This window comes from Ovis aries, chromosome 23, assembly GCF_016772045.2.
Source record: "Ovis aries strain OAR_USU_Benz2616 breed Rambouillet chromosome 23, ARS-UI_Ramb_v3.0, whole genome shotgun sequence".
NCBI classification, from domain to species: domain Eukaryota; kingdom Metazoa; phylum Chordata; class Mammalia; order Artiodactyla; family Bovidae; genus Ovis; species Ovis aries.
Genome location: NC_056076.1, coordinates 2535001 through 2552734, shown reverse-complemented (window position 1 = coordinate 2552734; position 17734 = coordinate 2535001). Strand labels below are relative to the sequence as shown.

General features: G+C 55.7%; 1 protein-coding gene across 8 annotated transcripts in view; it reads left to right on the top strand.

The window, feature by feature from the left end:
* Positions 1-17734, top strand: part of ZNF236 (zinc finger protein 236) — a 69078-nt gene that overhangs the window by 46056 nt on the left and 5288 nt on the right. For 6 of the 8 annotated variants that reach the window (XM_060405496.1, XM_042239251.2, XM_042239249.2 and 3 more), the window contains 10 exons: positions 195-560; positions 1515-1660; positions 1750-1990; positions 2387-2566; positions 2959-3000; positions 5310-5465; positions 10761-10948; positions 12947-13075; positions 14752-14949; positions 16420-16549. In XM_060405496.1, coding sequence (XP_060261479.1) covers positions 195-560; positions 1515-1660; positions 1750-1990; positions 2387-2566; positions 2959-3000; positions 5310-5465; positions 10761-10948; positions 12947-13075; positions 14752-14949; positions 16420-16549 — 1776 coding nt within the window. Of the gene's footprint in view, positions 1-194; positions 561-1514; positions 1661-1749; positions 1991-2386; positions 2567-2958; positions 3001-5309; positions 5466-9697; positions 9765-10760; positions 10949-12946; positions 13076-14751; positions 14950-16419; positions 16550-17734 lie in introns of those variants that run through there. The other 2 variants (XM_042239250.2, XM_027961085.3) reach the window with 2 other exon arrangements.

Genomic DNA, 17734 nt, shown 5'->3' with positions numbered 1-17734 from the left:
TCCAAACTCAGGTCCTAAACAGTGCTTTCCAGCCACATGTCCTGGAGCCCTGGGAGCGCGGCGGTGAGGGGGTGGGGAAGGTGCACCCGCACGTGGGTCCAAGGCTGGAGGGGGGGAGGAGGGGCGGGGGGGGGGGGGGGGGGGCGGGGGCCGGGGCGAGCCCTCGCCAGGCTGACTCCGGGCTCCTCCCTCAGGCCAGAAGCTCTTCAGCTGCCACGTGTGCAGCAACGCCTTCTCCACCAAGGGCAGCCTGAAGGTGCACATGCGCCTGCACACGGGCGCGAAGCCCTTCAAGTGCCCGCACTGCGAGCTGCGCTTCCGCACGTCGGGGCGGAGGAAGACACACATGCAGTTCCATTACAAGCCGGACCCCAAGAAGGCCCGGAAGCCCGCGCCCCGGGCGGCGGCCGAGGGCCCGCAGCCCGTGAGCGCGGCCCCCGCACCCTCCGCCGACCCCGGCGTGTTCATCATGAACAGCCCGGTGCTGACCGGGCAGCTGGACCAGAGTCTGCTGCAGCCGGGCCTGCTGGGCCAGGCCGTCCTGCCGGCTTCCGTGTCAGGTGGGCCGCGTGTGCTGGGGGCGCGGGGAGAGGCTGCGGGGCGACTGATGGCGCTGTGTCCACCCAGCCAGCTCCGACCCTGCCCTCCCTGAGATTTCCCAGGAAGATGGAATTCTGTCTTTCAGACGTGCCCTCTTTCCGTTTCCCATTCTCTCTACCATCCTTTCTGCATTTTACCCTTCAGCTCTTTGGTCTGTTGGGCTTAAACCTGTTTGTGTCTTAATATTCTCAAAACTTAACAGACATAATTTATTGCTCCCCTTAAGCCTTATTTTTAATACACTACAATTATTGAATTGCTCTTGGGTCACAGTAGTGTTTGAAAAGCATTACATTTTAGTCAGGTAATATTTACTAATAATATTAAATAAACATTGTCTTTTGTGTACTTACAAAGAGTGAAGCAAATGTTCATATTTACTAGACATCTTAAGTGGCTGTTTTTCTGTCTAATGGCCCATGGCACAGTTAAAGCCCAGTAAAATAATAACGTTGTTTTCTATCTTGGGTTTGATCAGAGTGATCTCTCTGAGCCTAGTTTCCAGATATGTTAAAAATGAATGTTACCTATTTCACAGGGCTTGTTTTGTGACAGTTAAGTCGGACACACGGTGGTGGTGGTGTTCAGTCACTCAGTCATGTCTGACTCCTTGCGACCCTACGGACTGCAGCACTCCAGGCTTCCCTGTCCTTCACTATCTCCCAGAGTTTACTCAAACTCATGTGTATTGAGTGATGCCATCCAACCATCTCATCCTCTGTCACCCCCTTCTCCTGCCTTCCATCTTTCCCATCATGTATTTATATATGTATGATATAAAGTAAACACTAGTATTTGTTAACTGGATCATACTGATATGTGTGTAAAACATATTTGGATATCCTTGTATAGCATTGAGTTTTTTCTGTTTAAGAAGGTTTCTGGCACCCAGTCATCCCTGTTTTGTCTTGCAGCTGGTGGTGACTGGACAGTGTCTCTGACGGACGGGAGCTTGGCCACCCTGGAAGGCATACAGCTACAGCTGGCAGCTAACTTGGTGGGGCCCAATGTCCAGATCTCCGGGATCGATGCCTCCACTGTCAATAACATCACTCTGCAGGTAAGACACCTGCTTGGCGTCTCTGCACTTCCCAAGTATCAGTCACCCTCCACGTGACTTTTCCATTACAAGGCCCTCTGTGCTTTCAGATTGACCCGAGTGTCCTGCAGCAGACCCTGCAGCAGGGCAGCCTGCTTGCTCAGCAGCTGACAGCAGAGCCGGGCCTGGCCCCGCAGGGCAGCTCCTTGCAGACGCCGGACAGCACAGTCCCGGCCAGTGTGGTCATCCAGCCCATCCCAGGCCTGTCCCTGCAGCCCACGGTGACATCTGCCAACCTGGCCATAGGCCCGCTTTCGGAGCAGGACTCGGCGCTGGCCACCAGCAGCAGCGGTGAGAGCTGGTGCGCGGCGGTCATGGCAGCTGGGCTGCAGCTCGCTGCACACAGTCATGCACTGGGTCCTAAGGTGCTGTGTTCTTCTCTGTGTGGAGCTTAACAAATGCATCCCGTGTCCCAAGAGTGCAGTAAGCTTTTTTTAAAGATAAGTGATGTTTAACCAAACGTGCACAGAGATTGCATTCATAGAACTAGCTTCTTGTTTGAACATAAGAGTTTTCTCTCTCTCTCTCTCTCTCTCTCTCTCTCATCATTTTAGATGAAGGAGCTAGAGATGACTGATACTGTGTTTTGAATCTTAAATTCTTAGTTTCACTAAAGTTTTAATAGGAGAAAGGGGAGGATTATTATTTTTTAAGCCTAGCTTTGTTCTGTTTTATAACGGTGACCAGGGACGCAAGACCTCTCTCAGGTGATGACCTCACAAGGCCTGGTCTCCACCTCCAGCGGCCCCCACGAGATCACCCTGACCATCAACAACTCAAGCCTGAGCCAGGTGTTGGCCCAGGCTGCCGGGCCTGCTGCTGCCACATCCTCGGGGCCGCCCCAGGAGATCACCCTGACCATCTCTGGTGAGTCTTCAGGTTTTTTAAATCTGTTCACCTGCAGTTTAAGTAAATCTTATCTGGGTTTTTTTTTTGTTGTTGTTGTTTTTTCCTGTGAGACTGAGCTTTGCATAAATCCAGTGCTTCAGAAGTGTTTGTAATTTATCTGGGAAACTCCATTTAGTGAAAATGTTCCTGCAGTTCATATCTGATGGCAGGAATTAAACGTGGTGGTTCCCCACGGCACTTCTAGTTTGAGCCCATTAGTTTGGTCACGTATTTTTTGTTTAATCAAGAGCAGAAAACCGTACTTCATAAATGCTTATCGTGCTCCTTTGAACTGAAGGAGTGTAGTTGGTTTAAGTGTATACTTTTGGTACCCCAGAGCATTACAGATACCCACTCTCCTTACCTTTCAGAATTCTTCTCGGATCATGTAGAAAATAACGATAGAAAAATAGGTAAGTGGGTAGAAAACACCCTTTGGCAGCACAGGCCCCTGGGCCGGCCCGCTGAGCCTCCGTGTCGGTCACCAGGCCTGTGATGCTCACCGTCAGACCGCCCCCTCGTCTCGTCTGAGTTAGCTTGGAGCGCAGTTTACAGGTGTGCTTTGTCCACATACTTCTTAGCCATGAACTCTGTGTTAACTGAGCAGTTCTTAAATTTAGCAACAACTTTTTTGACCCTTACTGTGCACCAGGTCGTATTCTAATAACTGACAAATATTAACTCATTTAAGTCTCATAGAAACACCCTTGTGAGCTTTGAAAGTATTTTAAAAAAAAACAAGAAACAAAAAACATCTTGCTGGGAGTCAGAATAGCCTCCCTGGAGATCTGCTGTGATGGCAGGAAGCACCGTGTTTTCCCTGACAGTGCTGGGGGTGTGGCGGCCAGACCCTGGGCACAGCCCCAAGAGAGGGCCGCAGAGTGTCACCTCTGTTCCACAAGGCTTCTGCATAAACCGTTATTGGCATAGCGCAGTTACTGAGAAGGAAACCAAAAGCTTTCTCTTTTAAGAGGTGTCTTTATTCCTTTCAATTTGTGAGAGGAATTGGAGGAACTGTTCTATGGAACAGTCTCTTCCTATGGAGCTCTTCAGTGACAAGCACTGATTTTTAGGTTCTAATGTGCAGCAAAAATTAACTTTGAATTTTATCTAATCAGCAAACTTCTTCTGTGTGTGTATATGTGTGTGTGTGTGTGTGTATTTGAATTTTACTGTTGGAAACAGAGGAGTTACATTAAGAAAGCTATTTCGTTGATCAGATAAACTTTTTTTGAGTAATCTCAGTTTTAGAGGTGTTTTGCTAGTCCTATACAAAAAGCACAAAATGTGGGATTCTTGCTTATGGTTCAGAAAATGTTTTTTTGTTTGTGGATTGTACATCTGTTTCTTCTATGTTTTCCTGTATTGATCATTCAGTTATTTTATTGCTTTTTAGTGTATTAGATGAATATAACTATAATTTTTTCTTAATTAGCTTAAAAGGTTTATCATAGGAGAAATCTTTATTAGTTGATGAAACTGGTAAAGTTTGCCTAAACTTTAAAGGCCTAAGATTTATTTCCTGTCTCCTCATTATTATATGTGTTGAGCACGGGCTCTGAGGACTCCTAAGCCAACAGGTTCTTAGCCCATTCTGAGAAGTCTGAAAGAGCTTTTAATTTGTGGCCACTTACAGAGATTTTCCGTTATTTTGTAGAATGTTCTTTTTTTTCCATGAGTGCATGGAATTATACATGCTTGTGAATGCTAGCCTACAAACATTACTTCAGTTAAGTGGTGTGGACCTTTCAGCAGTTCATAAGAAGAGAAGTAAACGTTGGGTGAAGATGAGGATTGTGGTTGGTCTCCCCAGCTGTCTTACACAGTAGAGCGCTCCTACCTGGTGACTTGAGTCCAGTTACTCACAGAGAGCCCTGTCGAGCAGAGAGAAGAGCAATGCCACGTGGTTTTGCGCCTTTCCCCGCGGGTCTCTGACCTCGGTCTGCTTTTGCGGTGGGAGCTATGTTTTCCGTCTCGCCCACACCTCCACTGTTGCTCGGCCGTACTTGCAGGTGTACGCCCCGGGGTGGTGTGGGGATGAGCCAAGTGCAACACCCGTTTTGTCTTTTTGCCCTCCAGTTTCGTATATTTGTCTTGCTTCCACCTGGCTCGACAATAGATTTTTTTAAAAGCAGCTTCTCTTTGCCAAGTCTTTGCAAAGCATCATCCTGGTTTTCACTGAAAAGGCAACAGGCTCTTGATGTTCCTGTCCCTGTTCGCACACTGCATGATCGTGTTATGAGGCTGATGGAAACCCGAGTCTCCTGGTGGGAGGGTGTCATGGCGTGTGCGAGCCACCATGCGCGTCCAGGGCGCTGCGGGGCAGAGAGCCTCCCGCAGCAGCGCCGCCGTGGCCACGCTGCCCCCCTGTCCTTCCACCGTCAGGCCCCCGAGGCTGCAGCTGCTCGTCCGGCATGGTGGGAAGTAGTTCCAATTCAGTTTAAGTTGTATTCAGCAAAGCATGTAGCCGTAGGTGCCTAGACAGGGAGGAGTTAAAGTAGAGCTCCTAAGAGTTATTTAGAAACTTCATAGATTAAAGCATGTGGACAGATACTTGCATTTAGGGCAATGCATTTCACAGTCTTGTTTTCATTTTTTTGTATAAACGTTAAAAATGAGGTAGCTTTCGTGTTTAGAGGGGTGTTGTTGTATGTTTAGCACACTTAGCAGTGTGTAAGTTAACATGTTACTTTCATATCTCACAACGTTCATTTCTGTTTAGGTCAAGATCTTATTCAACACAGTTCTAATGGAAGTAGTGAACTAAACGGAAGCATAAGATTGTCAGCACCTACAATCAATAATCAATCTGCAGGTGCCACCTTGACGATAAGCAATGACCAGCTTCTCTCACAGAGTGCAACATTAAACTCTTCAGGTATGCAGTGAACAACCGAAAGGCTTCCTGATTTGTCAGTCGAAGGGCTGTGTGCGTTGTCAGTGGCAAGGGCCACCTGTCTTTCCAGGTGACAGCTGTGTCAGCTGCCTGTTCTCATGTGTTTGGTGTAGTTCCTGACGATTAGAGGCTCCTGTGTAGTTCTGGGACCCAGCACTCTCTTGAGTATTACTGACCTTTCAGGGCTGTTCCTGCCTTCTGCAGAGTAAAGGTGAATGGTCTTAGGCAAGTGCGCAAGGCGTTGTGTGTGTCTGCAGGCCGGCCCTGATGGCTCCGTCACGCCCAGGCTCTGAGAGGCTCTTGGGCTCCCTGCTCTGTGCCTGCGGGGTGAGCCCCGTGCCACATTTCCCTGAGTGCAGGACGGCAGAATTATTCATAGAAGAAAGCATATTTCTAAGGCTCTGAAGTGTCAACTCTAGTACAAAGTAAAAGCAAATGAGCGCCATCAAGATGAAAGTGCCAGAGCCCCAGTGCCATGAGGCCCCGCCTCACAGGTGGTGCCCCATTTCCTGGGCCTGACAGAGCTCCTGTTCCTTCCTCAGCCCTCTTGCTTGACAGCCCTGTATTTTTCATTTCTTTTTGAGGGTAAGGCTTCATCTTTAGATATGTGTGGTTCTTCTCAGTACCCAGAGCCAGACTTGTTTTCCTGCTCGCTTGGAGTGCCTTTTTACCCAGAGCGCGGTGCGTGCTGTGTGCTGAGAGCCCCTCTGAGTGGGGATGCCGGGCGAGGCGGCCGCGGGCCCCTGCCTTTTGGATCCTAGAAACTGGCAGAGCACTGGTATTTACCACAGAGTCCACGTGGCGGTGCAGGGTGACAGCCGTAGTGCCACGCGGGAGAGAAGGCCGCCCCGAGCGCAGGTCACAGATTCACCGGGCCGACCCGGTCTGGGTGGCGTCCCGAGGGGAGGTGCATCCCTGGCCAAGGAGGTTGCTGGAGCTGTCTGTGCTACGGGCCGGCCTTGTGTGCTGGAGTGGGCAGTGAGCCGAGGGCTGCATGCAGTCGGGTCCACTCAGGTCCCTGAGGGGCCTTCCGCCCGCCCTCCCCTCTGCTGAAGGGGTGCCCGACAGCCTCGTCAGCGTCTCATGTTGGTGGACTGGGGCGGGCCCACAGCCCGGGCTTCTGACGGTCATTTCCACCTCTGCCCTCTGTTTTCCTGTCTCTGCTTTGGACTCACTCTGTCCCTCCTTCATCAGTTTGTTGTTTAATTTTGGGGAGCTAAGAGAGTTGTGTCATAGAACTGCATTCTTTCCCCTGTTAATTTGGAAGTGGGAAACTTTTTTGTTCTTGTTACGGGGAGTTTTCAGTTCTGATTCCGTCTGTGTGGGTAAGGCGTCTGCAGTATGTCACGTGCTGCTGAAGTCACGCGGCATGCTTGTTTCTGTAGACGCTCCCTGATGTTCGTGGCTTGTGTCTGGCTGTGAAGGACCAGCTCTCACTGCCTCCAGGGCTCTGACGTCTCTCCCACCCCGCGGAGCACGGCATACAAAGCGACAGGAGGCGCTGTGTCTCCTGTTGGCTCGGGTGCCTGCTGTCACGCTCTGGTGGCGGTCTCTGTCCCAGAGCATTCGAGGTCGGGCCGTCTCCACCTCCTGCTTCCCTGAGGAGCGCCTGCTGCAGCTGGGGGGACCGTCCGTCCCCTTGGGGCTCTGGTGGGACCGTCCGTCCCCTCGGGGGTTCTGGTGGGACCGTCCTTCTCCTTGGGGACTCTGGTGGGACCGTCCGTCCCCTCGGGGCTCTGGTGGGACTGTCCATCCCCTTGGGGGTTCTGGTGGGACCGTCTTTCTCCTTGGGGGCTCTGGTGGGACCGTCTGTCCCTTCGAGGGCTCTGGTGGGACTGTCCTTTTCCTTGGGGGCTCTGCTTGTAGTGACTCTCGGGCCAGTCAGCGGAAAGACGAGGAGAGTCTTGGGTGCTTCCATTTAAAGGGAGTGGCGTCTTGCTTGGCTTGGTGACCCCAGCATTCGCTGAGAGAGCAGTTCCTTCAAGCTGGTGATGTTCTGATCAGCATGCAGCAGGGGGTTGGGGAAGCCTCTGCTGAGGGCTCTGCCCGGGCGCCGGCGCCTCTTCAGGCCCCTGTGCTGTCGGTCAGCCCTCAGGCGTCCCGGCTCGAGCACTGCCTGCGCGGGACTGGGCGAAGCTCCACAGGCCAGGACAGCAGCCTGCGGTGCATGGGCCTGGGACGCACGCTCTGATGTTTCTGTAGAAACGGCGAGCTCTCCCCTTTCTCCCGATTTAGTTTTTCTTTTGTTTAGACTAACTGTTGTAGAGCCGCCCAAGAGCTTTTCTTTCTCCTTCCTTTCGATGCCCCTTTAGCTTAATTTGGTACCTTATTTAAAAAAAATTTTTTTTCAGGAGTCTAATGGTATCATAAAATAAAAGATGTGCTCATAATTAAAGAACTTTCGTATCAGTTATTATAAATACAGGATTAATTTCACATAAGCACTCAATTGCACTGTTAACTTAAACACCTTTGGCATCTTTGAAGAATCCTGACTGTAGGCAGAGATTCCTCACACGTTGAACCACTCGATCCGTGGTACCAAGCAGATGTTTTTCGCGAGGTTTCCACATTCCACTAGAGCTTGTTAAGTAAGCCGATCTTGTCTGTACCTCATTGTCAAGAGACTGTGTACTAATGGGCAACATTAACCTTCAAGCCGTTCGGTCCCGGACCGAGCTTCAGGCCACACGAGTAAGAGCTGAAATGGAAATGACTTGGAGATTAAACATGCCTCTTGCAGGATGAGCACCAGAATGCACCCCTCAGTGTGACCCTGTGACAGTTATGCTGCAGGCCCGTCGTCACCGTGGGAGGCAGGTGACGCGGTGGGTGTTGGTCTTCACCCTCCGTGTGAGCGGGACGCAGTCGGGGCTGGCCGGCTTCCGGAGCGGTGTGGGCTCTCTGCCTCTCAGTGGGGAGACGGCTGCCACTGCCATCTAGTGGTTTACACATGATCTGAAGCGTGGCTGTGAGTCAGTTTCCCACCCAGAGTGAAGCGCGCGTGCTGGTCCTGCGGTGTGCCCGGCTTTGGAGGCTGTTTCCGAGTCAGTTCCAGGTTACACCCCTGGCGAACGGTTTTCCTGCAGAACAGTCAGAACATGTTTTCAGTACCCTTTGGGAGGCAGAAAGGCGTTCCTCATAGAGGCCTGAATTTAGCACAGCTTTTTAAGGAATTTATCTTAAACGGGTATTACCTTTTTGTTCTTCCATTGGTCCATTTTTAAGATGATTTTGGTGAAGAAATCGAGTTCGTCTTTCAGTGAGAGAAGAGATGGGTTTTTTGTTTACTAGTTGTCTGTGAGATTATTTTAGTTTTAGCCTGTTTCTCCTGGACTTAAGTACAGTAAGGGGTGTGCTCAGTCGGGTCTGACTCTCTGTGACCCCGTGGACCGCAGCCCACTGGGCTTGTCTGTCCGTGGGATTCTCAGGCCAGCGTACTGGAGTGGCTTGCCATTTCTTCCTCCAGGGGATCTTCCCCACCCAGGGATAGAACCTGCGTCTCTGGCATTGCAGGTGGATTCTTTACCCCTGAGCCAGGCTCTTTTCAGCCATATGGAGGCTCGCTGTGCTTGAGCCAGGATCGTGCGTCTTGTGGGAAATCTCTTGAGTATTACTCAGGGTTCACTCGCCACACTGTCTGGTTGAAGTGTGGACTCCAGCCCTCCTTGCAGTTGTTTGGTGTCTTCTCTGGGCCCGGGGTCAGGGTGCCCCATGGTTAGTGACCCTGCTTCCACTGTCTCTGCTCTCCTGGGCTACATGTCCTGGGTCCTTCGCCTGCTCTGACAGTTGGCAGAAGGGCGGGCGTGTCTCGTGGTTTTGGCTTCGTCTTGGGAGTCAGGGTGACGTTTGGTGTCCTGCCGTCTGCCCCAGGGTGAGCCCTACCATGAGCGGTTTGTTTGCTCTTGCTTCTCTCACCCGGGGGTCTCTCCTGAGTGATTCCGATGGAGCCCCTGCTCCACTGGTTGGGCCTGGCCAGGGGCTGTGGTCCCTGCCCACCTCGCCCTCCCTTTAGACTCGCCTCTGCATGCCGTGTGTGAGCATCCAGGCGTGTGGAGAGCATGGCAGCTGCAGGGTGCCGCCCCTCCACAGATCCACACTCGCGACTGTCCTGGCGGGGGCTGCGCATGGGGGGGCTGGCGAGGTTTTCGGGAGCCGCGTGGTGCTTCAGAGCGGACGCGCGCAGCCTCCTAATGGTTGTACTGCTTTTGAAGGTTCCAGGTCTGCGCGGCACAGTGTGCGAGTCCGGGAGTGTGGATCTGTGGAGAACGCCGGCCACAAGTAAGTAGCCTGGCCCCTGCTGTGCCTCGGAGCAGGCCCGGGGTCAGCCAGGGCCCACGGCCACGTGGTGTCCGTGCTCAGACATCCCCAGGCGGTGGCGTGCGGCGCTCTGCGGGCGGGCCCGTCCGGGGCCTGGCAGCGTGGCTGCAGCCAGTGGGCGCTGAGCCGCCGTCAGGCCCGCGGAAGGACGGCCTGTGTGTGTACACGCGCACGTGCCTGTGTGCCACGCTCACGCGCCTCTTGGTTGGAGCCCCCCAGGGTCTGGGTGCTGACCCCACGCCGAGCCGTCTCGTTTGCCAGAGGTGCATGAGTCTCTGTTGTGTGGAGAGAAGGCCCGTCTCTGCCTCGCCTGTCCCAGTGTCCTCCTTTCTCGTATCGTTGGCTGTAGAGGGCCGTTTGGAGTGCCCGTGTCTCAGGCTAGGCAGACGTGCAGGACGGTGGGGTTGTGAACATGAGCGGAGTCGCCAGACGTCTGCTCCGGAGCGGGTCATCGCTCAGGGTCCTGGTGAGGATGGGACCCTGGAAGTTCTTGTCTCTGAGTTCCCTTCTGCGTTGGCTGCAGGGGTGGGACTGTGGGGGTCACCTTCAGTGCTTCTTTTCCCTGCTTGTTCCAGTGTGTGACGCTGGAGGGGCAGAGTCTGCGTTCAGACATGTAGGTGCTCACGAAGGCCTTGCGGCAGCGTCGGAATCTGAGAGGCGATGGGGCAGAGTCTGCGTTCAGGGACACGTAGGTGCTCACGAAGGCCTTGCGGCAGCGTCGGAATCTGAGAGGCGATGGGGCAGAGTCTGCGTTCAGGGACACGTAGGTGCTCACGAAGGCCTTGCGGCAGCTTCGGAATCTGAGAGGCAGTGGTCTTGGTGGTGCAGACTCGCGAGCCTAGGGCTGTAGATGCTGACCGTGACCGACTCCTTCCTGCGCGAGAGCCGTCTTCCCGCGCCGACGCCCGTGCACTCACCGGCTTCTCCACTCACCTGCTCGCTTCCCCTCTCTCGTAGAACTTAACGCCACAGCTGGAAGCCTGCCTCCCACGACGCCGCTGTCGCCGTCTGCCGTGTCTGCGCAGAGCCTGGTCATGTCCTCGTCTGCGGTGGGGACCGAGGCCAGCGTCACGCTGACCCTGGCAGACACCCAGGGCTTGCTGTCCGGGGGGCTGGACACCGTCACGCTCAACATCGCCTCTCAGGTGGGTGCCACGCCTCGCCAGCAGGGTCCTCCCAGCAGACGCCTTCTTTCCGAGGGAATCTATGCAAAACGCAGCCGGTGGTTTTGCGATTAAAAAGTAATTTTTTGATGCCAAATGGGAAGTATAAGACAATCCAGACGATGCGAAAAAGCATAAGTAATCCACCCCCCACCCCGATGGAACTGCAGGGCAGTGTGAGTGTGTAGATGCTTCTGGACCCTTCTACACACACATACGGATGCACGTTTTTTCTGACTCTTACAGAAACAAGCTCATGGGCGTATCGTGTAGTGTAAACTCTTCCCCCTTGTTAATTTCACCGCGACTGTGTTCGCATCAGTGATTTTAGCCGTGCAGACGTTTCAGTGTGCGCACCGCTTCTCGCCCTGTAGACGGGGGCACCGAGGGGGCTCCCAGGCCCCTCGCCCTGTAGACGGGGGCACCGAGGGGGCTCCCAGGCCCCTCGCCCTGTAGACGGGGTCACCGAGGGGGCTCCCAGGCCCCTCGCCCTGTAGACGGGGTCACCGAGGGGGCTCCCAGGCCCCTCGCCCTGTAGACGGGGTCACCGAGGGGGCTCCCAGGCCCCTCGCCCTGTAGACGGGGTCACCGAGGGGGCTCCCAGGCCCCTCGCCCTGTAGACGGGGTCACCGAGGGGGCTCCCAGGCCCCTCGCCCTGTAGACGGGGTCACCGAGGGGGCTCCCAGGCCCCTCGCCCTGTAGACGGGGGCACCGAGGGGGCTCCCAGGCCCCCCGGCTGTTGTCAGCGGCATGGGAATCCCAGTATTCCTTGCCACTTGGGCCCTTAGATGAACCCCTGCAGCAGGTGTGCTGGATCGAAGGTTGAGATGCTGACAAACCTTCCAGAGCCCCGTTGGGAAAATCCTGAGAAACGGTGATTAGCTCTGGCGAGGCGTAGTTGTGAGGCAGCCGTGTGGAGTTCTGACGGGCCGCGCCTCTGGCCCCTCTGTGGACACAGCCGTGGGTGGGCGGCAGGGCAGAGGGTCTCCCCGCTCCTGTCTGAGCCCCACCTCCGCCTCCGGGCTCTGCGCTGGGGAGATGCGGTCTGGGTGGCCGCGCGGGCTGTCTGACCCCGGGAAGGACTCGGTTCCTCCCCGTCCAGACTGGTGATGCCACCCCGGCCTGCTCCTGGGTCCACCTGCACGGCAGACTTGGCCATGACACCCGCCCTTCGCTCTGTGAGGCCCCCGCCAGCAAGTCTGGCCATCTCGGGGGGACTCAGGACACGCTGCACACGAGGGGCTTCGTCCTGGCCCACGAGAGTGCTCAGCCACCCGGGCCCCCTGAGCCGCTGAGGAGACCCTGCCCCCCTCAGCCAACGCTCAGGCGCTTGCAGAATGCACGTGCACTTGAGGAGTGAGGACTGGTGTGATTCCCACAGGAGCGCGCTGAAATACAGGGAAGAAGGAACAGTCTGCAAGTAAACACAGACCGAAAATACCTGACTGTTGGGGGGTGCCCTTTTAGTGGGTTCAGGTCACCGCTGCTGTGGGTGTCACTGATTGTCAGCATTTGTTTTATTAGGCAGTTGGCTTTTGAATCAGGGTGTATGCATTGAGATTGCTTAAGTTAGCCATTGAGACACCAGTAATACGCTAGTGAAGGGCACTGTATTCAGGATTTTCTATTGTTCTTGCTGCTGTTTTTGACTGCGCTGTGCAGCATGCTGGACCTCATTCCTTGACCAGGGATCGAACCCCAGCCCGCCGCAGTGGAAGTGCAGGGCCTTAACCACTCGACCGCCAGGGAAGCCCTGGGGTTTGTTTGTTTGTTTCTATTAAGCCTTTTTTTTTGAGATAATTGTGGATTTGCAGTCAGTTAAAAGAAATAGCACAGATCCCATGGACCCTCCCTTAACCCAGTTCCCCCAGTGTCTGCATCTTATGAGGCCAGTGCACAGCACCCACCAGATATCGCTGTGCTCAGTGGCTGCTGGGTGGGGTCATGTCGCAGCTGCTGAAGCAGTAATCCTCTCCACAGGGTCAGCAGTTCCCAGCCCTACTCACGGACCCTTCTCTCTCGGGCGCGGGGGGTGCGGGCTCACCCCAGGTCATCCTGGTGAGCCCCCCCGCACAGCCGTCGTCTGCCTGTGAGGAGATCACCTACCAGGTACAGCACACGTGTCGTCTGCAGTCTCTCAGTGCTTCAGAAGGGGCGGCCTGGAGGGTCCTGGGGAGAGCCGCCGGCCGGGGCTCGGTGAGCCTGGGGCTGCGTTTCTGCTGAGGATGGGGAGAGCCGCCGGCCAGGGCTCTGTGCGCCTGGGGCCACGTGTCTGCCGAGGATGAGCAGGTGCCAAGCGCAGGGACCCAGGGTGGATGCAGGGTCCCCTTTGTGCCATGATTCTGGGTCAGAAGGGGATGTAACCAAAGCTGTGAGACCTGGTTTTCAGTTTACCAGTGTCTGCTTGATTTGCCCACTGATCAGATTGCATGTGGAGAAGGCAATGGCACCCCACTCCAGTACTCTTGCCTGGAAACTCCCATGGACGGAGGAGCCTGGTGGGCTGCAGTCCATGGGGTTGCTAAGAGTCAGACACGACTGAGCAACTTCACTTTGACTTTTCACATTCATGCCTTGGAGAAGGAAATGACAACCCACTCCAGTGTTCTTGCCTGGAGAACCCCAGGGACGGGGGAGCCTGGTGGGCTGCCGTCTCTGGGGTTGCACAGGCGGACACGACTGAAGCGACGCAGCAGCAGCAGACTGCGTGTGGCCGTTCCCTTGCATTTAGTTCTTTTTGTTGGATTTCCTGCGACACCTTTGCTGTTTCTTTCACGTCTTGTTACGCCTTTTCATAGGCATTTTTACGTGTGTGTGCAAGACCTGTTTGTCATCTGACTGGTCTCTTTTCTTAAAATGCATTTTTTGGAGGGGGTGGACAAAACACTTAATAAATGATAGCTCTAAATATAAAGAGTCTAAAAACCCCTAAAACTTTTCAGAAAAGTAAAATACCGATAATCTCTGAAATTTTTTATTTCTGAAGAATTAAATTTTATGCTTAAGCAGTTTTAGCAAATGGATTTTAAGGAAATTAGTTTTTGGTCTTTCGGTGAGACTAGGACTACTTTCAAATAGAAATTAGATGTAGTCAGGAATGGGAATTTCTCCCCATCTGGCCTCAGTAACCGGAGCCCATTCAGCTGGATTTCGGTTTGTGCACCTGTTAGCACAAGAGCACGCTCGCGTTCAGGGACGCACTCGCAGGTCTCAGGGCTCGGCACGGCCTGTTGTCCTTGTGGGTACAGTACAGGTGGCAGGTGCTGAGTGCTCCCACCCCGTGAGTGCAACGTGTGAGTCAGAAGCACGTCCTGTGTGCGTTTCAGTTACTGTGAGTTTGAAAAACGAGTGTCAGCAGGCCTCCAGGGCCGTTAATGGGTGTCCTTCCTTAAATGCCATTTGTTTAATCCGGTGGGTTGTTTCCTGCAGTAACAGAACAGCCTTGAGTGTCATTTAGTCCCGGTGGTTTTCAACCTGAAGAAGACTCACGAGAGATGCATTCTGTGGGGGGAGCTGAGCCCAGGTGTGTCTGTCATTCTTTCTTCGCTCACACAGACGCCCCTGTGTAGACGCATGCCCGCCTGGCACAGGAGTCGCAGGCCGGTCGCTTTCCTGCAGCGTGTGGCGTCCTTGCATCGTCTGAACTATTCGATTGCTTTTTTCCTCCCTTTAAAAAAAAAAAAGCCCAGATGAGTGAGAGCAGTGGGCGGAAGCCTGTGGCGGCTGTCGGGTGTTGTCTGGGAGCCGGGTCTCAGCAGTTCGGTTGGAATTCTGCCCCATTGCAGGTGACAGACGTCGCTGCCAGCCTGGCCCCAGGCGGTGCGCCCGAGAAGGAGGCCCGGCTGCACGCGTGCCTGGAGTGCGGCTGCAGCTTCACCTCGGCCGGCCTGCTGCTGCAGCACAGCAAGGCAGCCCACGGGCGTGAGCGCATCCACATCTGCCCCGTGTGCAGGAAGGCCTTCAAGCGCGCCACGCACCTCAAGGTACAGCCCCGCCGCGAGAGCACAGAGGTGCCTGTGCCGCACTTAGGGTGGGGCGGGGTGTGTGCACCTGCCGGCCGCGGGAGCCCCGCCAGTGCCCTCCCGCCTGCGGGGAAGGGCGGATCCGCTGTGGACGCGCACACGGTAGAGGAGCATGCGAGGCGGGCCGGTACCGGGACGTGGCTTCGAGGTCACCCGGCAGGGGCACAGCCCAGGGCACGTGTGTCCGGCCTCTGCGACACCCAGGCTGGGGCCCCTCCTCTGTGCTCAGTCACCGGAGCGTCAGGCCCTGCGGGCGCCAAGGTGCGTGCGGGGCCCAGGCCTCCTTTCTCAGGGCCTGCCAGGAGTCTCTGGTGGCACACCAGCTTCTGCTCTCCAGGCCTGCAGCTGGCTACACTTCCCACCTCTGTTCCCACCATGCTTTCTGAGATGGGAAATCCCAGTATTAATTAACACGCTTTGAAAAAGAGAGCTCCACGTCCGTTTTTTAAAAATGAAACGCTGACCATCAAAGCAGCTCTCCTTGCAGAGGCCACGCCAGGGGGTTGCTGAGGCCGGGGTGCTGCCTATTGCAGAGGCCACGCCAGGGGGTTGCTGAGGCCGGGGTGCTGCCCACTGCAGAGGCCACGCCAGGGGGTTGCTGAGGCCGGGGTGCTGCCCACTGCAGAGGCCACGCCAGGGGGTTGCTGAGGCCGGGGTGCTGCCCGTGACTCTCTGACTTAGACTCTGCCACTCAGAATGTCTGCGCTCTTGGTCAGGTCATGTGACACCTGCAGCTCTGCTTTTCTAATAGGATGCTCATGTCTGTCAGAGGAATATAAAGTGCTTAGCTTTACACCCGTAGTAGAGAGTTCAGAAATTACAGTCTGACAGAGAATAAACACTTTCAAAGAAACAAAAGAATAAAAATGGTTAAAGAAAGTTTAGGTGCCTGAAATCATACGCATTGATGCTTCCGAGGCGTAGCGCTCTCTCCCGTGGCCATTCGGGGGTGTTACAGACAGACCGCCTTTCCCTGAGAAGCTTGGCAGGTGCTGACCGCTCCATCAGAGCCGGTGCAGCCGTGGATGCGTGGCAGTGTTACGGGATGGCAGCGGCACTGCCCCCCGGCCCCCCGGCCCACAGCCCTGGTCTAACTGTGAGGAAAACGTCAGACACATGTCAGTTGAGGAACATCCTGTGAAGTACCCAGCCAGCCCTCTAAACCTGTCACGGTTGGCCGACAGGGAGGGAGGCCAGGATGAGGCCCCGGGCTCGGGGGGCTTGGGTCTCCCTGGCAGGCCACGCCCCAGCACCTGCCCCCCCCCCCCCCCGACTCTGCTCTGCGGGGTCTTGACCGGAGGTGAGCCTGGGGTCGCCCTCCCGCCGACTGGCCTTTCCGCGCTGGTTTCCCTGTCCCGTTTCGGGTCTGTAAGGCTCTGTTATGATCGTCAGTGTCCTTCGCGTGTGTGTCTGTGTGTGTGTCTTCCCCAGGAGCACATGCAGACGCATCAGGCCGGTCCTTCCTTAAGCTCTCAGAAGCCGCGGGTGTTCAAGTGTGACGCGTGTGAGAAGGCCTTTGCCAAGCCCAGCCAGCTGGAGCGCCATAGCCGCATCCACACAGGTAGCCCCAGCGAGGGCCCCGGGCGAGACGGCCTGCCGCCCGCTGCTCGCGGCAGAAGGGCCGCATGCAGCGTGTGAACGTCGCTCATGGCGCAGCACCCAGTTCATGAGGCGCGACCCACCTGCTCTGGTCTTCTCCTGATTTTTCGTCAGATTACCGTGCAGCTGACCTCCCCAGAGAGAGGCTGTTGCCATTTGCGCGTGCAGGTCTCGGGTCCTCCTGTCCACCTCTGTCTGGCGCCCAGCCTTCTCACGGTTCTCACAGCCATGGGGCCCCTTCAGCGGCCGCCTCTGCCTCACCCTCAGAGGACTGCTCCTCCCTGGTGCCCTGGCTGGCTTCTGGGCCCCCTGTGTCGTCAGCAGGCATCTGGCAGCCTCCACGGGCTGCGTGTCCTCGGAGATGCCCTTGCTTGTCAGCACAGAGCCTGGAGCCCACTGGGTGCCAGCCAGGAGCTGGAGTGACAGATCGCCGTTGCTCCATCGTGCATCTCTTTAGGACCGTGACTTGGGGCTGGAAATGACTGCCTCGTATAAAGGCACGCACGCATGGGCAGGGTTTGCACACCTTCGCAGGCACCTCCTGACTGTTGCTGGGGCTGCTTCCCTGCCCGCGGGGGTGCAGTCCAGGTCCTCTCCTCAGCTCCGCCTCTGTCTGCAGGGAGTGCCCTGCTTCTGCCGGCGCTGCGAGGAGAGCCACCTGCAGGGTTGTCTCCCTTTCCATCGTCCCGCTTATCTGACGGGGCCCTCAGTTCACCCGTGGCTGTCCTTTTCCTTGGGTGTGATGTCACGGTCCCAGTCCAGGGATAAGGGCAGAGACCCTGGGGCTCTTTCTAGGACTCTGCCTGCCATTGAGAGCAGTCCTGAGACCTCCCTCGTCATCGCTGAGGAGGGCCACCTGGAGGATGGCGACCCGCTGCCTCCAGAGCAGCCTTGGGGTGCTGGCACCTGACCTGGGGGGCCTCGTGAGGATGAGAGGCAGCCACGCAGGGCATGTGGGAAAGAACTTTCTAGGCCAAGGGAAGGCTTGTGCACACCCTGGAAAAGCGAGGACTTGGTCCTGGGGCTGGGAAGTGTGTGAGTGACAACAGGGGAGGTGGCGCAGCCAGGACCAGAGTGGCTGTGCAGGAGGTGCTCCCCAGGGCGGTCCTCCCCAGGGCGGTCCTCCCCAGGACGGTGCTCTCCTGGT